The sequence below is a fragment of the Zootoca vivipara genome, chromosome 10 (assembly GCF_963506605.1).
Source record: "Zootoca vivipara chromosome 10, rZooViv1.1, whole genome shotgun sequence".
NCBI lineage: Eukaryota > Metazoa > Chordata > Lepidosauria > Squamata > Lacertidae > Zootoca > Zootoca vivipara.
The window spans coordinates 70,446,435-70,465,456 of NC_083285.1; the positions used below are offsets into that span (position 1 = coordinate 70,446,435).

General features: G+C 50.5%; 3 protein-coding genes across 5 annotated transcripts in view; 2 read left to right on the plus strand and 1 right to left on the minus strand.

Moving 5' to 3' along the window:
• The first annotated feature begins 713 nt into the window (after window positions 1-713).
• On the plus strand, window positions 714-10,733 carry LOC118079463 (kelch repeat and BTB domain-containing protein 13-like). The gene is made up of 5 exons (XM_060279772.1): window positions 714-994; window positions 5,888-6,619; window positions 8,573-8,873; window positions 9,795-10,028; window positions 10,564-10,733. Exons 1-5 carry the CDS (start codon window positions 722-724, stop codon window positions 10,731-10,733), a joined length of 1,710 nt encoding a protein of 569 aa, XP_060135755.1. The 5' UTR covers window positions 714-721.
• A 1,706-nt stretch (window positions 10,734-12,439) lies between these two features.
• LOC118090865 (lys-63-specific deubiquitinase BRCC36-like) lies at window positions 12,440-13,564 on the minus strand. The gene has a single exon (XM_035127177.2). It carries the CDS (start codon window positions 13,514-13,516, stop codon window positions 12,677-12,679), a length of 840 nt encoding a protein of 279 aa, XP_034983068.2. The 5' UTR covers window positions 13,517-13,564; the 3' UTR covers window positions 12,440-12,676.
• Window positions 13,565-16,684: 3,120 nt separating this feature from the next.
• Window positions 16,685-19,022, plus strand: part of CPT1B (carnitine palmitoyltransferase 1B) — a 36,393-nt gene continuing 34,055 nt past the window's right edge. For 2 of the 3 annotated variants that reach the window (XM_060279311.1, XM_060279309.1), the window contains exon 1: window positions 18,420-18,604. The gene's annotated coding sequence lies outside the window, so the exon portion shown is untranslated. Of the gene's footprint in view, window positions 16,865-18,419; window positions 18,605-19,022 lie in introns of those variants that run through there. The other variant, XM_060279312.1, reaches the window with a different exon arrangement.

Sequence of the window (19,022 nt, forward strand, 5' to 3'; positions counted from 1 at the left end):
TTGACCTAAACCCCAAAAAAACAGGGCTTCCCTTCCTTAAAAAAACTCAACAGCTTTGACCTGAACCCCCCAAAAGGGGGTAGATCACTCCCAGTTTTTAACTCTGTGAGTAGATCAGAGTCTCTTGGGAGGTGGCCACCCCTGAACTAAACCATTCATTATTCCTTTATATTACTTCTATCAAAACTTATTTACACTGTTGAATTTATCTTAACGCTGCCCACGTTTTCAAATGTACACAATTTTCCCCCATACAGTCAATAAACGTTTCCCAGTCTTCTTTATTCGAATGTTCTTCTTGAAATAAATAAAAAAAATTGTCCAGTATCACTTTAGGGACCAACTAAGTTTGTTACAAGAATGTTCTTCCTGTTCTCTTATTCTAGAAGTTAGATCCGCAAGCCACACATATTCCATCAGTTTAAGTTGCCATTCTTCTTTGGTTGGGACTTCACTCGTTTTCCATTTGGGGGATAACAAAACACAATGTTAGTGTTCTGCACAATCTCTCCTCTCCCCCGCCGAAAGTCTTCCCCAGTAACTTTCTGACATCTGTGGCCCCTTCTGCTCCTGGCGACTGGCTCTGGGCACCAACATGACTGCTCTCCTGTAAACACAGGCTAAAAATAGCTCCGGCGCCCGAGCCAAACTCTGTGCCGCAGCCTGTGTGTGCTTTGGGACAGCTGATGGGGCGCTCTGACCTGCAAATGATCCCCTGGCCATGCCCCATGGAGGTCTGCGCTCGACCCCTTTGCAGGGGCTTCTTGCTGCTTCCGCCTGGCTGGGTTGGGCCCGCCTCGCCAAGCGGGTGTTCGACTTCCTTGCCGGTGCCCTCTGGGCTTTGTGGGGCCTCATCCCCTGGTCCTGGAAAAGGCAGGGTGCTCGGGGGGCCCTGCCCGAGCCCTGGGAGAGCTGCCCCGAGCTGAGGGTCTACCGGGGAGGAGATGGTGAGGCCAAGCTGCTCACGGTCCACACACAGCCCTACAGCTTCCAGGTAGGGCCTGGCGGGGGGGGGGCTCTCTTGTGCTAAGGGGTGGTGGGAATCCTATATAATAAAGTGCAAGTGTCTCTGCGTCCAGTCCCTGTGTCCGTGGGATTGCGCTACTGCGCATGTGCCCCACGGACAGCCGTTGGGACTTGGAGCGCAGAGATGGAGCACGTTGGCCAGAGCGTAAGGGAGCTCAGCCTCTTGACATTTGGAGCAGCTCTCGCGAGAGAATCCAGAAGACACGTGAGATAGCCTCGTGCGCACTCGCGAGGCTGTTTACTTCTCGCGTGGACTTACTTCTAAGCGGCCGTTACAAGTAGCGGCGGGCGAGCAATGTCAGCTCTGCGCATGTCCCCGAGGTTGCTAGAGCAACAGGTCTGTTCTAGCACCCGTTAATTTAACGGGCTTCATGACTAGTCATAGAATAATAGAATTGTAGAGTTGAAAGTGACCCTAAGGATCATCAACTGCCCGCAATGCAGGAATAGACAGCTGTCCCCAAGGGGTTCAAATCTGCAACCTTGGTGTTATCTGCACCATGGTTATCTAACCATGGTGTGCTATCCAGGCTGATATATTGTTGCTAGGAGCAGCATGGAGGTTTTCCTCGTGGTGTCAGATGCAAATTTAGCTACTGCTGTTCCTGGACAAGTCTGACCACTATACTCCATGCCCTTCTTCTTCTTCTTCTTCTTCTTCTTCTTCGGCGATCACTCGTATCCGAGTAAGATTGTCTTCCATAAACACGGTTTTAACAATGGGTCCGTAAGTGACTGTGGAGGCCAATTCGGATCTGCACGTCCTTACACAGTGGGGACATTGGTTTCCGGATGGGAGTTGAGCATGGTGTGGATTTGCCAAGCGTGCCTTCCTCTTAGCACATTTCTCCCTTGCGTCCTGAGATCGAGTTTCTTCAAAGCCCATGACACCTTTGGTAAAGGCTGTTCTCCAACTGGAACGCTCGCAGGCCAGTGTTTCCCAGTTGTCAGTGTTTCGACTACATTTTTAAAGATTTGCCTTGAGACAGTCTTTAAACCTCTTTTGTTGACCACCAGCATTACGCTTTCCATTTTTAAGTTCGGAATAGAGTAGCTGCTTTGGAAGACAATCATCAGGCATCCGCACAACATGACCAGTCCAACAAAGTTGATGTTGAAGAATCATTGCTTTGACACTGGTGATCTTTGCTTCTTCCTGTACACTGGTAGAAGTTCGCCTCTCTTCCCGAGTGATGTGTAAAAATTTTCGGAGACACTTGGATAACCTCAAGTCTGGACTACTGCAGTGTGCTCAATATGGGGCTGCCCTTGGGGTTGGTTCGGAAGCTCCAGCAGGTGCAAAATGCTGGAGCATCTGGTGGAGACCATGCGACACCAAACACTACTGGCTGCCCGTCTGCTACCCAGCCAAGTTTGAGGTGCTTGTATTAATTTGCAAAGCCCTGGACAACTGAGGACCAGAATATCTCAGAGACTGTCTGAACCCTCACAGCCCAGCTCAATCACTGCAGGAGCGTCGCAGACCATTCCCCGATTTGGAGAGGCTCATTTGGCAACCATGGTGTCAGAGGGTCGTCGTGGCTACTCTAGAGTAACTCTCTGCTTGAGTCCAGTTTGTCTTTAAAGACTTTTATTGTGCATTTACAGTATTTACAGTGCAGAGATAGCTTAGAACATGACCTCTCAGTCCGAATCAGAATCCGGCAATGGCGTACGTCTGTTTCTACGCCAGCAAAGTAGTCGGGGCACCCCAAAACGCCTCCCCCTTGACCTGCGTCACGGTGCTCTCCTTAACTCTTGCGCCGGAAGGAGGGATGCCCTCTCAGCCTCATCCTGCTCCAGGCAGTGGAAGGGCTCTCCAGCATCCTTGAGCCCTTGCCTACATCTCTCCTCCCCTGAGCTTTCCCATCGTTCCGCACGCTGGCCTCTCTCCCCCTCCGAGTCTCTCCCCTCCCCCCTGGCTGCTTCAGACCCACTGCTGCTCCCTGTGGTTGGCGAGGTGGACGTTAGGATGATGGGGGCTGGCTCCTGCAGGGAGTCACCCTTACACAGAGACAGGTTTAGGGGCACCAAGCTGGGAGAGTGGCGCAGGGGCACCACAACAATTTAGGACGGAAGGCAAGAGAAGGGGGTGCCCAATTTTGGTCTTGCACAGGTGCTGCTGAAATCAGAAAGCCCAAAGCCTGCCACTGGTGGGTAACCGAATCTTGAGTGCCATCGGCCCAGCCCTGTGGAACTCCCTGCCACTGGAAACTCAGCAGGCCAACTTTTGGGCCAACTTTCAAACTCCTGCTGGAAACCTTTTCTCTATGCAGGCGATTAAGAACATGTCCTTGTGGCTAACTAATGCCTGATTTTCACCTATGTATGGATTTACTGTACTGTTCTATGCTTTATTGCTGTAAATGGCTTTGACGTATATTTGTATACACAGTGGTATGCAAGTATCTTTATAAAAAAAAATATTTAAAAAATGCAAGCAAGAGGAAATAGCAGCAAGGGGAGGCAGCTCCGGTATTTGAATAGAATCAAGGCCGGCTTTCAAGCCATAAAAAGGTAAAGGTAAAGGGACCCCTGACCATTAGGTCCAGTCGTGACCGACTCTGGGGTTGCGCGCTCATCTCGCATTATTGGCCGAGGGAGCCGGCGTATAGCTTCCAGGTCATGTGGCCAGCATGACAAAGCCGCTTCTGGCAAACCAGAGCAGCACATGGAAACGCCATTTACCTTCCCGCTATTTACCTATTTATCTACTTGCATTTTGACGTGCTTTCGAACTGCTAGGTTGGCAGGAGCTGGGACCGAGCAACGGGAGCTCACCCCATCACAGGGATTCAAACCGCCGACCTTCTGATCAGCAAGCCCTAGGCTCAGTGGTTTAACCCACAGCGCCACCTGGGTCCCTCAAAAGGTAAAGGTAAAGGGACCCCTGTCCAGTCGTGACCGACTCTGGGGTTGCGCGCTCATCTCGCATTATTGGCCAGGGAGCCGGCGTATAGCATAAGCTCTGGCAACCCACTGCCACAGGCAGTTCAAAAACGCACCTTTCTGCCTAGTCCTCACCTGCCATAGCCCATAGGACACACAAGAGGGCAGTAATGGCCCCCAAAAGCCTGTGCGGTGTAGTGGTTTGAGTGCCTGACTAGGACTAAGGAGACCGAGGTTCAAATTCCTCTGACATTTGGCCATGAAACTCACCTGGTGTGGCCTCGAGCCAGTCACTGCTTCTCAGCCTAGCATACCTCACAGGGTTGTTGTGAGAAGCAGGCAGGAGAGCAGGGCAAACCACACACGCTTCCTGGAGCTCCGTGAAAAACGTGGAGTATAAATGCAATAAATACTGCAAATATAATGACTTTGAACGGGAATGGATCCACTGAACGTGATTTTCTTATGTTCTTTTTTTAGTATTATTAAGAAAAATATACAGAAAAAAGCACACATAAAAGAGAAAAGAAAGATGAAACAATCTTACAATGATTATTCTTATACTGGTGTAGATTTTGACTTATATAGTGAAATTATTTACAAATCTAAGATTTATATAGTAATGTATGAATTATATATATTGTATAGTAATGTATACAATACAATATCTAAGACAAAAGGAAAAGAGGAGAAAAAGCAACTGTGTCAAAATGACAATTTAATCAATGAAAATACCTATCTGTTGTAAATAATAATAATAATAATAATAATAATAATAATAATAATAATAATTTATTATTTATACCCCACCCATCTGGCTGGGTTCCCCCAGCTCTCTGGGCGGCTTCATCCAAATATTAAAAACAGTACAGCATCAAACATTAAAAACTTCCCTAAACGGGGCCGCCTTCAGTTGTCTTCTAAAGTAAAATAGTTGCTTATTGCCTTGACATCTTGTAAAGTACTACTTAATATAATTCAAACCAATATTAGTGTTTTTGTACATTTTAACCTTCAATTTGGGCTGAATCCCTTTTCAATTTATTATACTGTTGACTTCCTTCTACCTCATTGCAGTTTCAGTTCGAGTATTCCTATTTTTTGCCCTGTATTTAATTGTGTTCTTTTTACTCATCTTGGAACGAAGAGAAATATTTTACTATCTGCAAGATTATTCTAGACACAGCCAAGTCTTATTGTGGGAACCTTGTTTTGTTAAAATATTGTTAAAACATTCCCGTTCTTTTTTTGACTTTGCCTGTTGATTGATTTCTTCCTGAAGCCGCCCTTTCTGCCACTTCCAAGTACTCACATAATTTTTGTGGGATGGAACACTGCGGCAGACAAGTCACAATAGTTCCTAGAGTGTCCACTAAGAGGGACTCACCTGGGGGAACACCTGACTAAGTTCCTGTTCCTCCAGATATGCAGATGAGATGGATTAGCTGGCAGACAAAAGCCCCTAGCCAGCAGCCATTCTCTCTCTTAGCCTTTTCTCCTTCAATGGGAACACATCTCCAGAGAATCTCCAGTTAGGATGGTTCTCCCTCTTGGCCTGCCGCCAAGAGAGAAACCAGATGGAGCCTCACTTTACTAAGTAGTCTCCACATGTATATATTTGTAACTTTTCTACATAAGCCTGCCTTTCTGAGATTATGCTGTTAACTCAGGATGAAACTGTAAGTAAACTCTATCTTATTTTAATACTATAGTGTCGTGTATTCCTTTTAAGAGGGACAAAGGGGATTTGCCAAGAAGCATAATATTGAAATATAATCTTGAAGTATAATATTGTTGCAGAGGTTCTAACAAACCTAACGCTCACGCTTTGCTGCGCACAAAAGGGGAATGTCACTCTGCTGATATTGGAAGCTTGCTAACACAAGCTTGGATAGGATCTATCTAATAATATATCCTAATCCACACCCCTAACATTCCCACAATTTTCTTATGTTCTCTCTCTGCCTGGCAGGTGGATCTGGCCCGGCTGGCGACGGAGAGCGCCTATTTCGAGGCCCTCTCGAGATCCCGCATGCAGGAGGCGTCAGAGAGGCAGCTGGATCTGAGCCACGTGCCCTCGGATACCTTCCGCGCCATCCTGGAGTGGGTCTTCTCCAGGCGATTCAGCCTAGGAGAGGAAGACCTCTTGCCAGCGGTGCAGTCCGCCAGCTACCTGATGCTCCCAGGGTTTCTGGACCGGTGCTGGGTGGCGCTGAGCCCGCTGCTGAGCCCTCAGAACTGCCTGTCGTACCTGGGTTTCGCGGAGGCCGTGGGATGCCCTGAGCTGAGGGCACTGGTGTCCCGCTACCTGAGTGCCCGCCTGTTGGAGCTGGCAGCCCCCGTCACTGGACGGCTGGACCCCCAACTGAGGGAGGAGCTGGCGCAGCTCCGCTTCGAGGGCCACCCCATGCTGTGTGCCCTGCGCAAGGAGAATGTCAGCCTGGCGCCCGGGGTCCCCCTGGAGTCTCTGCGGGGCCTCTACCGCCGCCCTCTGCCCCCCGAGGAGGGGGACTGGCGCTGTGCCACCCGCCTGCCCTTCCAGGCCGAGAAGTGGAGCTTCAGCACAGCACAGCTCCTCAACTACCTCTTTGTCATGGGGGGCTACCGGGAGAAGCGGGGCCCCCGCAGTTTCACCTTCCGTATGGCGGCCTTCTGCTACAACCCCTTGACGGGCACGTGGAGACCCACCGCCGCCCCCAATAAGGTCAGGTCCTGCTCTAAGGCCAGGGCTGGGTCTCAGGGAGAGAGAGAGAGAGAATGGGAGAGAGAGAGAGAGAGAGAGAATGGGAGAGAGAATTTTTCCATCTATAAGACGCCCCCCCATGTATACGACTCCCCCTATTGTGGGGGGCTCCGAAAATGGGGAGAGATGACCCCCATGTATAAGACACCCCCAAAGTCTGGACATTATTTTTTTAGGGGGAAAACCTAGTCTTATACATGGAAAAATACAGTACACACTGTAAAGTACACACACACAGGGAGAGAGAGAGAGAGAGAGAGAGAGAGAGAGAGAGAGAGAGAGAGAGAGAGAGAGAGAGAGAGAGAGAGACTTCCGGTCCCCTGCTATGCCTCTGGCTGCCTCCTCCTTCCTTATTAAAAATAATATTTTTATTTAATTTTCAACAACAAAAAACCACACAATAACAAATACAATAACAACCACAAACAAAGAAAAATGTACACAAAAATAATGTCAAATCCATAAAATGGGATTCTCCCAACCCATTGATCTCCCTCCCCCCGCCCACCCCTGGTTCCTTAAATTTTATTTTCAACTGCATTTTTTACTCCAAATTATTATTATTATTACCTCAGATTTCCTGTACTATTTCTAAAATTACAAGTTTTTTTTAAAACCCTGCCAATGTATTAACCTGTTTACAATACTTTTGCAAATACATAATAAACATTTCCCATCCTTTTTAAAATTTCTTCTCATCGTGATTTCTGAGCTTCCCGGTTAGTTTTGCCATTTCTGCATAGTCCATTAAGTTGGTTTGCAAATCTTTTTTTTGCTTACTCCTTCCATCTTTGAGCTAACAGCATTCAAGTGGCCGTCGTAGCATACATTAACAATTTTTTCCTGGTCTTTTGGGATCTCCGCTCCTACAATACCCAATAAAAAGGCTTCTGGTGTTTTTTATCAAAGGTTACTCTAAACTTTTTTTTTCATTTTGTTATAAATTATTTCCCTTTTTTTTAACCTTCCTACATTCCCACCACATATGATAGAAGGTGCCCTCTGTTTCTTTACATTTCCAACACTTATTAGATATTTATTATTTATACCCCGCCCACCTGGCTGAGTCTCCCCAGCCATTCTGGGCAGTTCACAACAGAACATTAAAAACAGAATAAAACTTCAAACCTTAAAAACTTCCCTAAACAGGGCTGCCTTCAGATGTCTTCTAAAAGCCAGATTGTTGTTTATTTCCTTGACCTCTGATGGGAGGGCGTTCCACAGGGCGGGCGCCACCACCGAGAAGGCCCTCTGCCTGTTTCCCTGTAACCTCACTTCTCGCAGGGAGGGAACTGCCAGAAGGCCCTCGGAGCTGGACCTCAATGTTCGGGCTGGACGATGGGGGTGGAGACACTCCTTCGGGTCTACTGGGCCGAGGCCATTTAGGGCTTGAAAGGTCAACACCAACACTTTGAATTGGGTTCAGAAATGTACTAGGAGCCAATGCAGGTCTTTCAGGACTGGTGTTATATGGTCTCGGCGGCCACTCCCAGTCACCAGTCTGGCTGCCGCATTCCGGATTAGTTGCAGTTTCCAGGTCACCTTCAAAGGTAGCCCCACGTAGAGCGCATTGCAGTAGCTCAAGCGGGAGATAACCAGGGCATGCACCACTCTGGGGAGACAGTTTGCGGGCAGGGAAGGTCTCATCCTGTGTACCAGATGGAGCTGGTAGACAGCTCTGCCCTGGACACAGAACTGACCTGTACCTCCATGGACAGCTGTGAGTCCAAAATGACTCCCAGGCTGCACACCTGGTCCAGGTCTTTACACCTCCAACACATATTAGATCTTGTTCTATACATTTCTGCTAATTTAACCGTAGTTAGATACAACCGGTACATCATTTCCATCCTATTCTATTTCGGTAGTGCCTCTGCCTTCCTGATGCTCTGCGCTTTCCTGTTCCTCTTGCAGCGCCGCTGCCACTTCAGCAGCGCTGTGGTGGGCCACCACATCTATGCCGTGGGGGGCTGGTTCCTGGACTCACTCCTCGCCCCGGACAGCAGCACCCGCCTGTACACGGCCGTGGAGCGCTACGACCCTTGGGCGGACTCCTGGGCCTTCGTCTCCTCCCTGCCCATGGGCGACTTCTCCTTCGCCGTCTCCCTGTCCCACGACCTGCCCCTCTGCACAGCCCATGGCGGCTGCATCTACGCCCTGGGGAGCATACAGCGCACCGGGGAGAAACTTCTGCTGTGCTACGATGTGGCTGCTGGTGAGGAGGGGGCAATGAAGCAGCCTATGCGCCATGGCACAGGTGCCAACTCCCTGGGGCCCTGGGTGCCCCAGCACCCATGAAATTACCCATCAATCAGCCGGGCACCCACAAAATTCAGTGCCAGGGCCATACACATTGCCCCGGACACACATGGTTGCGCTGCCAAGCTGCCATTTGTGCGCCACGGCAGTGCGCAGAAAGGGGAAGGCAAGGTGGTGTTATGTGTGAGAAAAGAGATTGAGGCGTGAGTACTTATTTTTATTCATCGCAGGAAGTTTATACACTGCTCTTTTAAAAAAAGAAAAAGAAAACCCCCATAGCAGTTTACAAAAAAAGGTAACTGCAGTGCTGTTTTTCTACAAAAAGAGGTGCCAGAACTCAGCCATGAACCTTGTTCTTTTATAAGGGCAAGGGTGCCCACCTGAGAGGTGCTGGAACTGAGTTCCAGTGAGTTTTGGCCCAAAAAAGCCCTGGATAATAATATTACAAGTCAGTAAAAAGAACGATGATTTGAAATTTTCAAAAAGTTGAAATAACCGTAGACTAAAAACAGGATAAAGCTTGTGAGTTTCAAATCATCTGGAGAGGCTCGTCTAAGCAGGACGTTTTCAGCAGGTGCCGAAAAGAGTACAGGGAAGGTGCCTGCCTGGCATCAAGAGGCAGGGAGTTCCAAAGTGTAGGTGCAGCCATGCCAGGAATTCTCACGAAAGCAGAACAGATATTTTGTGGCGGTTCCACTGATCAACATGGCCGAGTGGGTACATATTGGGGAAGATGGAGATGGCCGATTGTGAGTTAAGTGAGCAGGGAAGGACGGGGATATCGACAAGGGCTGGCAGTGGGTGCGAGGGCAGAGGGATCTGGGCCGTGGGTCAGGCCTGAGGGTGGTTACATCCCCGCCTTGTCTTCTCCTTGCAGACACGTGGCAGGAGCTTCTTCTGACTCTGACGCGGGCAGACGCCGACCTGCCTGGGCTCTACTTCCTGGGCGGCACAGAGCCCCTCTTTGTGGTGGGGGGCAACACCCAAGACAATGTGGTCACCTCCTTCTGCCCCAGCACCCGCCAGTGGGGCTCCACCCGGACCCTGCCCAAGTGTAGCCTGGCCGGGCAGGGCCTGGCGTTGGACGGCACCCTATATATGGCATCTCCTGGTTACAGATAGGTAGCCGTGTTGGTCTGGATCAAAGTAAAATAAAAAAATTCCTTCAGTAGCACCTTAAAGACCAACTAAGTTTTTATTTTGGTATGAGCTTTCGTGTGCATGCACACTTCTTCAGATACAGTGAAATGGAAGTTTCCAGGCACTTATGTAGAGAAGGGGTGGGGAGGGGTGGGGAGGGGGAGGGGGGATCACTCAGAAGGGTGGTGGAAATGGGTGATTGACTGACTGATAGCTGTTGATGACCGGAAACGACTGCAAATGGTTTTGCATGAAAAAGCAAGGGTGGAGATGGCTGAAGATCGCTTATCATGTATAATGAGATAAGAACCCGATATCTCTGTTCAAACCAGGTCCCTCCATGGTTTTGAGCTTGGTGATAAGTTGCAATTCAGCAACTTCTCTTTCCAGTCTATTTCTGAAATTCTTTTGTAGTAAGACAGCTACTTTGAGATCTTGTATAGAATGTCCTGGGAGATTGAAGTGTTCTCCTACTGGTTTTTCTGTCTTCTGGTTCCTGATGTCAGATTTATGTCCATCTCCTGACATGGAAGCCCTCTTGGAAGTGGAGCTTGGGGTCCCAGACTGCCGCCTGCTGCCTCCGCCGCCCTTTCCTCTGTCCTACGAGGCCATCTTCCTGCTCCACTTCCCCCCGGAAGCCCTTGGGGAAGAAGAAACAGCGCCAGAGGAACTCTAGGGACTCTGAGCCCCCTGTCTGCCCTCCTCCCTTTTGTCTGCCTGCATGTCTTTTCCCGTCTGTCCGGCAGCTCTGAGGTTTGGACCGGATTATTGGTGACCTGTCAAAGTTGGTTGGCGGCTCATAGCACCTTGACCTGTCCGATATATCAGCTGAGATGGGCCGTTCACGGGTCAAACCTTCTTGCTGGGCAGGCACCACCCTCCCCCACCCTCCAGTGCCCTCTCACCCAAATACCAGCCTCTATTTATAGCACCACGGCTTGCAAAACAGCTGCTCCTGCACCGCAAAGGGTGGTCTGGCTCCTTCCTCCACTCCCGCTTCTGCACGCGCGGCACGGACTGTGTCTCCCCCCTGCCCCAGGCCCAAACAGCTACCTGGAGCTACTCTCCGACCCAGATCCCCCCCCCCCCAACTCACAACTGCCCAGGGTCCTTCAGAACTTCTCGTTTTGATGCAAAGGAGCTGCAGGGTTAAGCTTACTACAAATCATCACAAAATTGCAGGGCACAGGGAGGCCACCTAAAGAAGAGAAGGTTAAGGGGTGATATGATAGCCATGTTCAAATATATGAAAGGATGTCATATAGAGGAGGGTGAAAGGTTGTTTTCTGCTGCTCCAGAGAAGCGGACACGGAGCAATGGATTCAAACTTCAAGAAAGAAGATTCTACCTAAACATTAGGAAGAACTTCCTGACAGTAAGAGCTGTTTGGCAGTGGAATTTGCTACCAAGGAGTGTGGTGGAGTCTCCTTCTTTGGAGGTCTTTAAGCAGAGGCTTGACAGGCATATGTCAAGAATGCTTTGATGGTGTTTCCTGCTTGGCAGGGGGTTGGACTGGATGGCCCTTGTGGTCTCTTCCAACTCTATGATTCTATGATTTAAAGCCCATCTAGTCCAACCCCCGTGCCTGGAGTGGCCTGCTTCTATTGGAGAAATGTTATGTTGGGGGTCAGTACCCAATACCCTTTGGGTTCACAGCCTGGGCAGCCCATAAAATCCAGACACCATTTGCCAGTCATACAGGATTATTTTATTATTTTATTTTATTTGTGGTTTGGTATGACTATTAATTTCACACACAATGAAGCATATGGCAGGAAGGTACCTACATTATACAATACAGTCTTCTGCACGGAGGTCATCCCTCTTCACTGCCTGCTGTTTCTCCATTTAATTTTGATATCTGTAACCAGCGACAAAAAGAAGGGATGCTGAAACGTATAATTTTGAATTGGTACTGGTATAAACTATTAGTTGCCTGCTCAACTGCGTTCGGTGTCGGGAAAGCGTGGGAGATCTGAGCAGCAGGAGGAAACAGACTGGAACCGCAGTAGAAAACGGAACGCTTTGAGTTGCAGGATTTTGAAAGAGCCCAGAACTTTCTGCAGACTTTGGGGCAGCAAGAACTTTGAAGCAAAGAAGCCTCTCTGGGAACAGAGAGAGTCCTACTTGGAACTGGATATAAAGCATATGTATATGACATACCTGCCAAGTTCCTCTCTGAAAAATAAGGGACCGGGACGGAAATAGCAGACCGGAAGTAGCGCTGCCGCCATTTTGGAACTGGGCGGAGCATGCTCAGAAGTGACTTTTGATGCTGCTTTGCCCAGTTCCAAAATGGCCGCCGCGCCAGAAGTCGCACTGCAGCCATTTTGGAACTGGGCAGAGCAGCATCAAAAGTCGCTTCTGAGCATGCTCCGCCCAGTTCCAAAATGGCCGCCGCGCCAGAATAAACCGGGGGAAAACAAAAAAAAATCCGTTTTTTCAGCTAGGAACAGCTGGAAAAACGGGGATTTCCTGGCGAAAACGGGAGACTTGGCAGCTATGGTATATGAGGTGCATGTTTGTGTGTGTGTGCAGTAAACAACAACTCTGCTAAACAAATGTTTCATGTGGTGAGCTTAAGGGATGGAGAAGCAGCAAAGCAGGATGAAGCCAAGCTTACAATCCTGGGGCTGTTGCTTCATTTCTCAGGCCATGAGATTGTTCTTCTCTCTCCAGGGCAGCGAGTTCCTCCAGAAGTTTCTCTTTCTCCTGTTGCAGTTCCTGCAGCCTGTCTTGGTTTCTCTTCAAGCGACCCTCCAGCCACTGCATCAGAGGACCACCGATGACCAACATCTGGCTGCACAGCTTCTTAGTGAACACCGATCCATTGTGGATCTTGGCGATAGGATCCAGGTGAGAAAGGCTATGGATTTTCTTGAAGGCATCCTGCTCCTCTTGATGCAAGATCCTGGGGAACTCCATCATGGACTCAAGGCACGCTTTCCCCACGGTGCTGCGAGGAATCAGGTGAACAGGAATTTCAACCCTTTCAGATTCGCAGGAGCTCTCTGGGGCTTGAAGGGACTGGAAGCAGGTGAAGACAACCTGGCCCGTCTTTGTGCTCTTGTCGTCGCTGAAACAGGAGAAGATCAGCCCCACAAAATCTCTGTCCAACATCTGATACATGGCTTGCGTGCAGAGATCGATGTGCGATGGCCAAACGGTTATGTGGGGATGGGTGAGATACCAGCCCACAACCCTCGTGGGCTCTCCCGTGACCTTAGCCAACCTCTCCGCTTCCATCGAAGCAGCCGAGAGCTGCTCCGGAGAAATCTCCACACGATCTTTCCTCTTATCTGAGCGGAGCAGAATGATCACCGAGCGAATGTGAGCAATTCGGCTGGCCCCGACCTCACCGAGGCAGAGGCCCATGACCTCTTCTTGCTCAGAGCTCAGAGCGTGGACCATGCAGACCAGGAAGGCGTCCGCCTCCAAGTGCACTGCTTGCAACGCCATCGCCACCTGTTTCGCTTTCTGCTCCTGTTCAATCCCTTCCGCCAAGGCCTGCCTGCACAGAGAACGAGACAAACAAGATATTTATTTCAGTGTTGCCGGTGTGACACAATCTCCACCAGCAAGTACCATATTTTTCCGTGTAGAACATGCCCCCATGTATAAGACGACCCCAATTTTTAGGGGGGGGATTAGAAGAAAATGGGGGGAGATTGCCCAGAGTTCTGCAGCTCTTTTTTTTGAAGAGGATTGCCCCCCCAGCTTTTTTTAGGGGGAGGATTGCCGAAAATCGGCACGTCTGATCTGCGCTGCCGCACACGCGCCACTAAGCCCGCCTATTAGCTGTTCCCTCGATGCAAGAAGCCGCAGCAACAGTTTGATGGATTTTTGTATTTTAGAATTTCTGTTTTGTTGGAAGCCGCCCAGAGTGGCTGGGGGAACCCGGCCAGATGGGCGGGGTATAAATAATAATAATAATAAAAAAAAAACGCACAACAGGCCTTATCACACCCACAAATAACACCGCTGACAATCACACCCACATGGAAGCTGCCCATCCCACGTCACAAAAATGCACTGACCATGTATAAGATGCTGCCCCAATGTTCGTTTTGAGGGGGGGAAACCTCGTCTAATTCATGGAAAAATACGGTAACTAAGGCGTGGCACTCCAAAGGGGGGGGGGAGCTCAGTCGGCAGAGCGTAAGACTTAATCTCAGGGTCATGGGTTCGAGCCCCATGTTGAGCAAGGAGATTCCTGCATTGCAGGGGGTTGGAGCAGATGACCCTCGAGGTCCCTTCCAACCTTACGAGTCTATGAATTCTATACACTTTCAAGCAAAGGGGCAGTTAAGTCCATATACAGCAATTATTTCTTCTACCAGATTATTAATCATGAGACATACCCACTTCTCTTTCTGTTTGTTCTCAATATTTATAACATTAGTCGCCGCACACACGCTGTTTCAATTCTCCCCTCGCGGTTCTTTTGCAAGCACATCCTTCCCTTTCCAACCTTCCCTCGCTCGGCCCTCCTCAAACACATTTCAACTTTTAATTTCCGCACCTGTAAAATTTCTGCGGCACTTCCTCTCCCACCCTCAAAGCAAAGGGAGGACCCGTTCTCAGACGCTAGTTCCGAAGTGTTACAGGTTCGAATCCGCACAACGCAGTGAGCTCCCGTTGCTCTGTTCCAGCTCGTGCCAACTAGCAGTTCAAAAGCACGCCACTGCAAGTAGATAAATAGGTACCGCTGTGGCAGGAAGGTAAACAGTATTTCCATGCTCTTTGGCTTCCGTCACGGTGTCCCATAATGGTGCCAGAAGCAGTTTAGTCCTCCTGACCACGACCCAGAAAGTTGTCTGTGGACAAATGCCGGCTCCCTCGGCCTGAAAGCGAGATGAGCACCACAACCCCATAGGCGTCTTTGACTGGACTTAACCGTCCAGGGGTCCTTTACCTTCAGTGTTACAGGGCCAGGTGGGGGGTGGGTGGGGAAGGTCCGGATGATATCTGGGGGTCCCTTCCAGGCCCATGATTCTATATCTGTGAAGTTTTTAGGAGAACCTGCCTAAGGGGTCAAAGCAGTTTCCTCAAGGGGCTAAATGGCTCCAGCTGGGCCAGCTAAACACCTTCACCTGCATTGTTGCCATGGAGACAGGGGGTGGGCCTTTCCCCTTATCACCTGGCTGGAAGCCAGCTCCTCTTAAGGAGAAAAAAAATTGGCTGTGGGGAGAGGCATCCCTATCTCTGCTGTGCTGAAACCAAAGCTACATCTTGGCATCCTCTTGTTGTTTCCAGCAACTGGTTGTATGCATGTGTAAATAAATCCACATTCTCTAAAGACAAGACAGTCTCCCTTGCCCTTCAGTCCAAGGCAAACTGCACCTGGACTGGAACTGTGGAACTCCCTCCCACAGGAAGCAGCGGTGGCCAACAATCTAGATGGCTTTAAAGGGTTGGAGAAATTCATGCGAGAAGGAAGAGAGGGCTGTCAATGGCTTACTAGCCACAATGGCTCGGCTCTGCCTCCACAGCTGGAGACAGAAATGCTTCCAATTCCTGGTTACATTGGTCCCTTGGTTCTCAAACTTAATCCGCTCTGGAAGTCTGTTGCAAAACCAAAGCGTTCCAAAACCAAGGCGCGCTGTCCCATAGGTCCCATAGAAAGTAATGCAAAATGGATTAATCCGTTCCACACTTTGGAAAACAACCCCTAAAACAGATGTTTAACGTGAATTTTACTATCTAACAAGACCATTGATCCATAAAACGAAAGCAACAAACAATGTACTGTAGGCACACAATCAATCAGTGGCATAGCTCCCAAGTCCCCCGCATTCCCCGGGAAACCACTGTTTTTCCAGCTGTCCCCCGCCGAAAAAAAACGGATTTTTTTTGTTTTTTCCCAGTTTAGTATGGCGCAGCGGCCATTTTGGAACTGGGCAGAGCATGCTCAGAAGAGACTTTTGATGCTGCTCTGCCCAGTTGCAAAATGGCTGCAGCGCGACTTCTGGTGCGGCAGCCATTTTGGAACTGGGCACAGCAGCATCAAAAGTCACTTCTGAGCATTCTCCGCCCAGTTCCAAAATGGCGGCAGCGCTACTTCCAGTATGCTACTTCCGGTCCGGTCCCTTATTTTTCAGAGAGGAACTTGGCACGTATGATCAGTGGCTGAACTGGGTTCCACACAGTCACACAAACACACACAAAAGAGCCGCAAAAACAATGATGCAAAATAAATAGCAAAATCAGAGACCTCAGCGTAGCACTCAAAATGAAAGTGTGGCACTCAAAACAAAGCACGTTTGACTTCCAAAAAAAGTTTGCAAACTGGAACACTTTCTTCTGGTTTGCCCTGCTTGTGGGTTTCCCATAATAGGCATAATAGGTTGGCCGCTGTGAGAACGGGATGCTGGACTAGATGGGCCCTTGGCCTGATCCAGCAGCACTCTGCTTACGTTCTTACATTTATCCAGGACCTTGGGAAGACACTCTTCTCTGAAGGCCAAGTGGAGTTTGCACAGACCTTGCAGAGCGAGTCCAGTTGGTGGGGCTGGAACAATGCCTGTTGTTCACACACCCCTTTTTGCTTAGTAAAAGCAGCAGTGCTGGCCCCTCCTGCTTCCTCTATCCATGCAGCCTGGTGACTCCTGGGGGGGGGTGGATGGCCCAGCCTGGCGCACAGGGAGCCAGGAGTCTCCTCCAAATGCCCTTCCGGCTGCAAGGGGCCGTCCCAGGCTGCAGGTTGCTGCTTCCAGCCTGCTGCAAGAGCAGCTACCGGTACCTGGGCCCAGCTGAGCTGCTCCTCCTGGAGGAAGGAAGGTCAGCCACGCAGGGAGAAGGTCGCAGGTAAAAGCCAACCCTTCGGTGCCAGCGTAATGGTGCTAAGCCGGGCTTGCAAGGAGGGAGGCGCAGCCACAAGCAAGCTGGCCGCCTGGGTTCTGTTGAGGGATGCTGGAGGGGTTAATAATAACAATAATTTATTATTTATACCCCGCCCATCTGGCTGGGTTTCCCCAGCCACTCTGGGCGGCTTCCAACAGAAAAATACAATACAATAATGGATTAAACATTTAAAACCTCCCTAAACAGGGCTGCCTTCAGATGTCTTCTAAAAGTCTGGTACTGTAGTTGTTTTCCTTTTTGACATCTGTTGGGAGGGCGTTCCACAGGGCGGGCATCACTATGGAGAAGGCCCTCCGCCTAGTTCCCTGCAACTTGGCTTCTCGCAACAAGGGAACCGCCAGAAGGCCCTCGGTGCTGGACCTCAGTGTCCGGGCAAAACGATGGGGGTGGAGACGCTCCTTCAGGTATACTGGACCGAGGCCGTTTAGGGCTTTACCCCTGCATGTTCCTGGAGAGGGCTCCCTTTGCACTTTGCACAGGTGGGAATGTGCAAGGCATCGCAGTTACAGCGGGATACCGTAGGGGTGGAGAAGGGTAACTGAAATGACCGAGGGGGGTGTTTGTAGAGTGACTCCCCTGTGATGAAAGATTGCAGGGTTTGGGACTTTTTCGAAAAGGCGAGTAAGAGGCAGAAGTTGATCAAATTCTCCGTGGCCTGGAGAAAGCGGATAGAGGTAAGTTTTCTGTCCCATAAAAGGAGAACTTGTGGATTTTCAAAGAAGAGATTCAGGATAGATAAAAGACTTTTTCACACAGTGCAGAGTCAAACTACGGAACTCACCGCCAGTAGTACCTGTGAAAAGGATCTCGGGGTCTTGGTGGCCCACAAGCTGAGCGTGAGTCCAGGTGTGACACAGCAGCAAAAAGGGCTCTTCTGGGCTGCATCAACAGAAGTCTAATGTGCAGATCAAGAGGAGTCCTAGTCCCACTCTATTCTGCCTCCCTGTCCGACCAAAGAAAGCAACAGACCTATGTGCCCCTCTAATCTATATATTGCAGCCACGTGAAAATGCAATCGATGTGCACAGCAAATGCTTTTTCAGTCCGTTCTGTTGGACATGCTCCTCCCCGAGGTGCACTCTCAGGGGCGCACAGAAGCGTCTTTGACCTAAGGCAAGGAAGGGCTACCCTGTGGCCCTCTTGGAGCCCGACTCCCATCAACACAGGGGTGGCCTAGTGGTCAGAGTCACCAAGTTCGACAGGGGGTGACTTTGGGCCAGTCACTCTCACGCACATTCTCTGCCTCGCGGTGTTGCTGCGAGGATAAAACGGGGAGACCCGCGTACGACACCTGGAGCTCCTCGGAGGAAAGGTTGGAGACAAATGTCAGAAAAGTAGAATTCACCCGCCCAGCCCAGCCAATAACCTGCGGAACATACAAGCGGGGGGGGGGTCTTCATGCCTAGGGGCGGGGCGCGGGGGCGCTTCTGCAGCCGGCAAGGAAGGGGGCTGGCACTGCTTCTGCAGAGCCTTGGAGAGGTGGGGGCGCCGCGCGCTCCCTCCTTCCCAGGAGGGCAGTCACAGCCGCGCCGGTGTCAGGTTACGGGTGCGCAGGGAGTCCCGCCAGAGAACCAGCCGGCCGGCCAGCCGTCCCGTCCCGTCTCCCGGGGAAGGGCTGCAGCGGAGCCGTCGCCCGACGGGGATCCCCTCCCCGCCTCGCCTCGCCTCCCTGTTCCCGAGCAGGTACCAGCGCCTACCGTCCGACTTGCGGGGGTCGGAGGAAGGGGGGGGCTCTGGAGCCTTGCCTTTTTTTTGCAGGGGCGGGGGGGGGAGGCGGAGACCGAATCCTGACCTCCCCGACGGCGCGGCGCAAAGCTCTGGACGCGCGGGGCGGGGCGCTGTGACGGGCCTCGCCCTGAGGAAAAACGCCGGTGTCTCTGAGTGCGTGCAGAGTGCTTTTCCGTCGCAACAACACCCCCCCCGCAGCAGCGAGGGGTGAACTGCGGCAATGGGCTTTGCCGGGCAAAGCTGAGACACCCCGGAGGGATCACCCGCACGCTAAGATATTTCAACGCGTGTCGCCCTTTTCCTTCTTCGCGGGGCAGACTCTGGACATGGATCCTTCCAGCAAAGGAGTGGGGAGAAGACAGACCCCCTCCCC